Source organism: Lotus japonicus, chromosome 3, assembly GCF_012489685.1.
Source record: "Lotus japonicus ecotype B-129 chromosome 3, LjGifu_v1.2".
Lineage (NCBI taxonomy): Eukaryota > Viridiplantae > Streptophyta > Magnoliopsida > Fabales > Fabaceae > Lotus > Lotus japonicus.
Genome location: NC_080043.1, coordinates 24,413,693 through 24,422,293, shown reverse-complemented (window position 1 = coordinate 24,422,293; position 8,601 = coordinate 24,413,693). Strand labels below are relative to the sequence as shown.

At 36.3% G+C, this 8,601-nt stretch overlaps 1 protein-coding gene across 1 annotated transcript; it reads left to right on the top strand.

The window, feature by feature from the left end:
* Window positions 1-3,485: 3,485 nt before the first annotated feature.
* LOC130748149 (protein SUPPRESSOR OF K(+) TRANSPORT GROWTH DEFECT 1) lies at window positions 3,486-8,586 on the top strand. Its single transcript, XM_057601309.1, has 8 exons — window positions 3,486-4,208; window positions 4,928-5,033; window positions 6,316-6,514; window positions 7,392-7,460; window positions 7,534-7,608; window positions 7,718-7,816; window positions 7,905-8,060; window positions 8,221-8,586. The coding sequence occupies exons 1-8, from the start codon at window positions 3,737-3,739 to the stop codon at window positions 8,344-8,346; spliced, it is 1,302 nt and encodes a 433-aa protein (XP_057457292.1). The 5' UTR covers window positions 3,486-3,736; the 3' UTR covers window positions 8,347-8,586.
* The last annotated feature ends 15 nt before the right edge of the window (window positions 8,587-8,601 follow it).

Genomic DNA, 8,601 nt, shown 5'->3' with positions numbered 1-8,601 from the left:
GAGCTGTGCTAAAAACCCACCACCAACCCACAGATTGACGAAACGAAATCCCAAGAGAGAGCCTCATTAAAACCTTACTTGAAAAAACCCAGTGGGATAAAAACCAAGCAAGGAAAAAGAGTACCACAATCTTGGGGAAGTCATTCTGCACTAAACAAGTAAACATATTATTCAAACAATAATATCATATTCTTCAATCATTCAACTATCAATTATCAAACATACATCACACAATAATTGAATTGGTGCTGTAAAGTATTTTGGTCAATTCTTTATATCTTTCTTCATGTGCTTCAATGACAGAATTGGTATTGTAAGTGTTTTGGTCTATTTTTTGGTGTGTACTAATTTTAATTTTGACAAGTAATTTTCATTTGAAATATGAAGTTATATTATCTATTTATTTAAAAATAATATTGTTTAATTTATAGCGGTAAAACCGGTTGGACCACAGTTGAACTACAATTGATCCAATAAACCTTGAACGGATACCCTCACCGGTTTCATCACCGGTCCGGTTCAGATAACTTTGGGTTATTTTGTTTTTAAATTTTTGTCTGTTAACTTTAATTATTACTGAAATTTCTGATTATGTGATAAAATTAATGTTATATTAATAAATTATCCATGTGGCGAGGTGAGATGGAGTTCCACGTCAATTAATGATACCACGTCAGCATCCTCCGTTAACTTTTGGACGGTAGATTGACGAAAGGATCATAATTGCTCACGTAAAAATAAAATGGGCTAAAATCGCTCGTTTTAAACATAGGGGTCGAGTTTTGCACAATCGTGTTAGATCAGAGACCAAATGTGCAATTAAGGCTAAGAATTTTTTGTCAGCTAACAAATTTATCTTTAGAGAGGCTACAAATTTATAGGTTTACGAGTTAAATTATACTAAAATAAACATTTCTATAGGCAAGCTAACGATATTATAAGCTACTTGGTAAAGATAAAAATAAAGTAGATTATGTTGGGTTTATTAGGGTCTGAAAGTCTATTTAAAATCATACTTTATATTAAACTAGACATCATAAATCTATTTCTAAAGTACATCAATAATAATGATAAAATATATTTATATAAATAAGATTTATTGAATTCACTAAAAACGTGAATTAGCGTAGGCAAAAAAACAACGCTAAACAATCAAAACTCGACACAAAAGCCGATTTAGAATCAGCCTAGCGTCGGCATCGCAAAAAACATCAAAATGATTGAATCTAACTCTTTGAGACGGTTGGAAGGCCGACTCTAAATATTAGCTTCGACTAGGTCGACTTAAAGCCAGTACAACTCCAAGAGAAACTAACTGACGCTAACCGTTCCCCATTAGCATTGGTTGTGTAGACCAACTATAGAATCAACACAATAACGTCGATTTTGGCCAACGCTAATAAGGGAATTTTAAAAAAAAAACAATTGTGGCTTGGATAATAAAACGAATGAATGGATCTTCATTTTATCAAGGTTTGTGGACCTGGCATGGCAAAATGGTTGTGGGAGATAAGTGGACTATAGATTTTGTGTGCTACTCGATTAAACAGGAACATCTTGATCATGTTAACTTTCTCAGTAAAAAGAAGGTGCTTGATTTTGAGAATCCTACTAGTGATAAACATAATTCTTTCCTCCCGAGTGTATCTTACTCACGGTTGATGATTCCTTTAATGCAATAATTACTGTATGGGGATCGGGGGTTGATTTGTGATTAGTCCGGAAATTTGATTCGTGGCTTTTATGCTAGAGCTTTTGTTGATAATGCACTCAGTGTCGAAATTTAATCTCTCCAACAAGGCCTGGTTTTGTTACGGAGTATGAGCTTTAAGAAAATATTTTTGTGAAACGAGTTGTTGTAGATCGTTAAGTGAGTCTCTCAATGATGATTGCTTCAAGTGTTTGCTACATAGCTCATGAATATCCATCTCTTTCTATTTCGCAATTGGATGTGCGTCTTTATCATATTTCTCAAGAGGCTAACGAACTTGCAGATTGCTTTGTCGGTATTAGATCGAGTTTGCAAAAAAACATTTGTCACGTCATAAATAAATTTGATTTTAAAACCATGTGTAAAACTCGAAAAAAAGTGAATAATGTGAAAAAAAAATTATTTACCAAAAAAGGTTAAAAAAATCATATTTACCAAATTGATGTGTTTTTGAGAAAAAAGCCACGGATGCATGACCGTGGCCTAAATTGAGGGAAACGCCACAGTTTATTATACTGGCCCTGTGTCCGTGGCTTTTTTTTTTTCAAAAACACACTAGTTTGATAAATATGATTTTTTTAACCCTTTTTTGGTAAATAAATTTTTTTTTTCGTAAAACTCTTTAGATACTTTAAAAAAAAAATTTATACACATGCACTGAAATGGGTAAATGGTCACTTTGGTCCTTGAAAGTGTCAACCGACTTCATATTCGTCCTCGAATGAATTTTATTCAGCTCGCGGTCCCCCAAAGTGGCAAACGTCCGTCACTTTAGTCCTTGACGTTAAAAAACACTAACAGACGTTAACATATTCCTTTTTTTATTTTTTTTACCTGGAAATCATTAATTTAAATTTAAAAAAACAAATTAACTAAAATTTGAATCCTAATCTCCTTCTCATCTTCTTCAGCTTACTTCTTTTTTCTTTCATCTTCTTCTTCAATCCATCCATCACCAACTTCACCATATCAACACGTTAAAAAAAAAAACCTTCATCCTATCATCTTCATCAGATCATTATCCTCTCCCATCATGTTCACCCAAATTCAGAACCCTTATCCTCAACCATTCATCTTCATCCTCAACTCTGTTTATGTTCCCTCCCACTCACCTGTTTATGTCTCTGCATCTCTATTTCTCTCTCACCATCTAAACCCCCCAAAACCCACGCTTCTGCCACCACCAAAGTTCATACCTTTCATACAAAATCAACAATTGCAGGTGGGTTTATCTTCAAAATCACACAGGCACAACGTACAAGCACATTCCTACACCTTTCTCTCTTTCGCTCTCGATCTGGGACCAGATTAGTAACTTACATTGTTGCTCCTCTTGTTCTTTTCATGGCTTAAAAGCTGAGTGTTATTGCCCATGAAGCATAGTATTGTTGACTATTTCTGGGTTGAAAGAGGTATGTGGTGATTGGAAGTGGGGGAGGAGAAGAAATGGTGAAGCAGGTTATTTTGAATCTTAATTGCACTTTTCTGTTTTAATTAATTAGATTCAGTTTTAAAAAAAGAAATTTGTTAACGTCTGTTAGTGTTTTTTAACGTCAAGGACTAAAGTGACGGACGTTTGCCACTTTGGGGGACCACGAGCAGAATAAAATTCATTCAGGGACGAATGTGAAGTCGGTTGACACTTTCAAGGACCAAAGTGACCATTTACCCGCACTGAAATTAAATTTTTTGTTTGTAATTTTTTGATCAAAAAATAAAATAAAATTTGTTTGTAATTTCGATGAATTTTCTTGGGAGGGATACTCCTTTTTCTTCTTCATGATATTCAAACGCGTATTTTCAGGTTCCCTTTTGTCCAGTCCTTTCCCTTTCTTCCATCTCCCTCCGATCAGATCCTCCTCAGCATCACCTTCCAATTCACCCAGCTAGGGTTTCAAAATCGACCCCAATTTCCCTCTTTTCCCCAAACCCATCGAAACACGATCATCGTGTTGCTAATCTAGGGTTTCCCCTTAATCTTCGAACTTCGATTGATTCCCTGTATATGCAATTCGGAAGAAGAAGATGTATAGCAATTTCAAGGAGCAAGCAATAGAGTACGTGAAGCAAGCGGTGCAGGAAGACAATGCTGGAAACTACGCCAAAGCCTTCCCTCTCTACATGAACGCTTTGGAGTATTTCAAGACCCATCTCAAGTACGAGAAGAATCCTAAGATCAAGGAAGCGATTACGCAGAAATTCACCGAGTATTTGCGCCGCGCGGAGGAGATCAGGGCTGTTCTAGATGACGGAGGACCCGGCCCGGCTTCTAATGGGGACGCTGCTGTGGCCACGCGGCCGAAGACGAAGCCGAAGGATGGGGAAGGTGGAGATGGGGAGGATCCCGAGCAGGCGAAGCTCCGGGCCGGGTTGAACTCGGCGATTATAAGGGAGAAGCCGAATGTGAAGTGGAATGATGTTGCTGGGTTGGAGAGTGCGAAGCAGGCGTTGCAGGAGGCTGTGATCTTGCCTGTGAAGTTCCCTCAGTTTTTCACAGGTTGGTTTGCTTCATTCATCACTGTTAGTTGCTAACCATTAGTTGCTCAATGTTTGATTTTTCTAGTTACAAAGTTATGTAATTGAAACTGGGCATCATGAGCTAGAGGCATTCTATTTATGCATCTTATTGAGGGTTGAGGATAGCAATTTTATTTGGTTGAAACATTCTTTTGTAGCTAAGGTGGTGTTTGGTAGATATGTTACAACTAAATAGGACCTATAGGTTTTGCTCTATGTTTGTTGCATATATATTAGAAGTAGAACAGAACAAGACATAAAGTGTGAAAAGTGCTACATTTTGGTTCGATTTAAAACGGTGGAATCAAAGAGAACTCAGTAGTTATATTTATATTTTTTGCTCAGTCCACATGTCAAGTGCTGCCTAAGGGTCCGCTTGTTTCAGTGGGTTGAAAGTTGAAGGGGGAATTGGAGGAAGGAGTAAATAATTTCAAGTTTTCAAGCAAAGTTGTGCCCTTGAGTGAAAATGATTTACATTTTACTTTTCACCTTCTCATACTTTTGCTATGCCAAACCAGTGTGAAGTGGATTTCTTTCTAAACTTTCCATCTTTCAACTTTCTGCATACACTTACATGCTGGCCTTCAATTAGAACTGATGAAAACCTTGTTATATGAACAAGATACCATGTTTATACATTTATTTATTTATATGGAATTTTGTTAAATGTTGAATATGTTTCCCCGTGGTCTTTTTCAGGTAAGCGAAGACCCTGGAGAGCATTTTTATTGTATGGACCACCTGGAACAGGAAAATCATATTTAGCCAAGGCAGTTGCAACAGAAGCTGACTCCACATTTTTCAGGTAAATTTATTCTGCTACCTAGTACCTACATTTCATATTAACTGTCCAGAAAGATAAGAAACATAAAATGCAATTAATGTTGTTAACTTTCGGAAAAGATTTTTATTTCTTCCTATTTTACCCTTTAAAATGATTTTTTATGTCTCCTCATTTATTATTCGGATGATGGCATTATTTGGAAAAAAACATCAATTAATGCTCTTTTGAAATTCTAAGTGAACATAATAAAGTTCACTCGAGGAAAATCTGATTACAACAATGAAGTTTATAGGATTGCGAAATCTCCAATCTGGAACTTACCGAATTAGAAGGAAAATCCTTGGATTGAATCCATATTCATACATGGATATATACAGGGTTGTTAATAGCGCGTGGCCGCGCGCTATTGTGGCGGAGCGTGGCGGCACGACGGCTGGAGGCTGTAGCGGCGCAGAAATCGCGTAGCAGTGGTTGTGCCCGGGATTGTACCCAAAATCGTGTCTGGTGCGGCGCGAAGGGAAAAGAGGGATCACAAACCCTACTAATCCGAGTGAAAATCCCAAATTCCCCCAGTTTTAAACATTAGTTCAAACTTTTTAAGGGCATTTTGAGGCTTTCTTTCCATTTAGAGCCTCCGTGCAATCTCCTTTTTTTCCCGATGAAGTTGTGCGATCTCCTTCCTCTTCCTCCTTCCAGCCACCTTCTTCCTTCTCCTGCAGCGTAGCGGCTATAACTCTACCTGCCATAGCGCTACACGCTATAGCGTTTTTTGGGCTTGCTGCTACGCTGCACCCTTTTATCAGCATTGAAATTGAATTGGAAGTAAGAAATCTTATAAGACTAAAAGACTTTCCCTAACCATAATTACGTTAAGGGTACCTAAATAAACTAAATAAAATTGGAGTTCGTAACAAGAATGGAGATTAATCTGAATTTTTTTTTTTTACTTTTCTATCAATCTTTTACTTTGTGTTTGGATAAACAAAAGAGGAACTAGAATGAAAATGGTTTAGCTTCTTTGGTTTAAAATAATACTAAAAGTTAATGAATTATGTCGGGTGGTGCCATGATTCATTAATATTTGCTGATGGCGTAGCATTTAGAAGATGGCATGCATGGTTATAATTTCCTTCAAATTCATCCTCTAACGTTCTTTTGTGTTTTGACAATAATTTTGTTTGTAATGAGAATTTGAGATGCATTTAATATTTATTTTAAAAAAGGCCTTCTGTATTGCTATGAATGTAGGTCCATAAGTGGACATGTTCTTGCAAGCGTTTTTAACTTTTGAATTCTTCACCAGTATTTCTTCATCAGACCTTGTTTCAAAGTGGATGGGTGAGAGTGAAAAGCTGGTGTCAAACCTTTTCCAAATGGCTCGAGAAAATGCCCCTTCTATCATATTTGTTGATGAAATAGATTCCCTATGTGGTCAGCGCGGAGAAGGCAATGAGAGTGAAGCTTCAAGACGGATTAAAACAGAACTTCTGGTGCAGATGCAGGTAATATTTTTATGGTGAGGATTTGTTGTCAAGCTGAGAAATTAGTTTGTTTGTTTATATTTGAATTGCATTATGCACAGCACGAGTCACGACTAAAAGTTGTCAAGAAGCCTTAGTCCCAGTTATATATAGATCGGAGTCCTTTATCAAAATAGTTTCAAATCATGAAAAAAACATAATATATTTTTGAATTCTTTAATATAAACCATTTAGGCATAAGCTTGCTTGTATTGCGATTCTATTTAATATGTAGGTTTCCTTGGGTTCTGTTCTGTCTGTGCTTTTGATACTGTTTCAAGAACTTGGAGGTGTCGTAAAACTGAGCGCTTATTAATTTGTGTTGCATGCTTTAATTTTTTCCTGTTGGAATAAAAATAATATAGGTTTTTGTGGCAATTGCTGTTTTACAATTTTTCTTGTTTGTGTGTGAATTGTGATTTGTTTATATAGTCAACATGTTCGACTTTTTTTAGTTTGTGTTTTCAATGGGATATATGTTTAGTGTTATGTAACTGAACTACTAAAGCATGTTCTACTGGGTATCAAACACTCTGAAGCGTGTAATTGTTCTTGCCTTCGTTCCTATCCTTCACCTCAAATTTTGTATAGTTACTTGGTTTGTAGTCATCCAGACCAGAAAGTTTGCATGCAACTTTTGATTAATAGATCTGGTCAGAATTTGCCCCCCCCCCCCCCCCAAAGAAAAGTCCCCAAATGTATATTATTATCAAAAAATTGAATTGGTTATCTATATATTTATGTTTATTTGATTCACTTTTTTGTTATTAACATCAATGTTGGTTCCAACAGTTTTGATCGATGTTCTCCCTTTTCTATTTTTCTTTATTCAGCCTAGTTTTTCCACTTTGCATTGCAGGGTGTAGGAAACAATGATCAGAAAGTTCTTGTTCTTGCAGCAACAAACACACCCTATGCTCTAGACCAGGTAAGAAATAATTCTGTTGATGTGTATCCATATAGAGCCTATATAATGTTGTTCAATCAATCTGTAATTTCAGGCAATAAGGCGTCGTTTTGATAAGCGTATATATATTCCTCTACCAGATTTGAAGGCCCGCCAACACATGTTCAAGGTAGGGCAATTTGCATGATTATGAGTTATGCATTTTATTGGGCTTGATATTATTCATCTACCAAAATGGGTTTATAATGCTATTTTTTTTGGCTTGATATATTGAGCAGGTACATCTCGGAGATACCCCCCATAACTTGAATGAAAGTGATTTTGAATACTTGGCCAGCAGAACAGAGGGGTTTTCTGGTTCAGATATCTCTGTTTGTGTAAGTTTCAACTTTATTATGAATTATCTGGTTTTTATAAGCTTTTACTTTGATGAATTTAAAGTAAAATGTTTTTTGTCCTCTTTAGGTGAAGGATGTTTTATTTGAACCTGTCCGCAAAACCCAAGATGCTATGTTCTTCTTTAAGAATCCTGAGGGTATGTGGATCCCATGTGGACCAAAGCAACAGGGTGCAGTGCAAATCACAATGCAGGATCTTGCTGCAAAAGGCCTTGCTTCTCAGGTATTTTAGATGCTATAGATTTTGATGGCACTAGGAAGTCTCTCTCGTTCTCCCTCAACGATAATTGGAGAAGCAGAGTCATTATGTTTTTGGACTAGGTTGTTCATATGTATTTTTAATCCAAGTGGCGGAAGTGCTTACTGCTTTAAAACTGATGCAGATCCTTCCACCCCCTATAACGAGAACAGATTTTGAAAAGGTACTGGCTAGACAAAGACCTACAGTAAGCAAAAAAGACCTTGAGGTTCATGAGAGATTCACTAAGGAGTTTGGAGAAGAAGGTTAACGACGATGGAATCACATTGGCGTTATATTTTATAGTTTGTAACTTATTTAGCTGTTGGATAGAGTGAAATACATCTTTTCCATTTTGTTTTGGGGATGTCAAGTTCCCTTGTGTAACGGAGTTGGATTTATAAATGTGTATACACTTTTTTCCTGAAAATGTGGATGCTCATTTTGTTTCTCCTAAATTGTGTATAGCGGAATTTGAAATGATTAGAAACATAAAAAATAACTTGTGTAATACTCTGGTTTATTT

Excerpts from the sequence above, each read along its gene's own strand:
- LOC130748149 (XM_057601309.1), top strand. The coding sequence starts at position 3,737 with ATGTATAGCAATTTCAAGGAGCAAGCAATAGAGTACGTGAAGCAAGCG. Across the intron at positions 4,209-4,927 it reads GTTCCCTCAGTTTTTCACAG|GTAAGCGAAGACCCTGGAGA; the intron begins GTTGGTTTGCTT and ends GGTCTTTTTCAG. Across the intron at positions 7,609-7,717 it reads CCCGCCAACACATGTTCAAG|GTACATCTCGGAGATACCCC; the intron begins GTAGGGCAATTT and ends TATATTGAGCAG.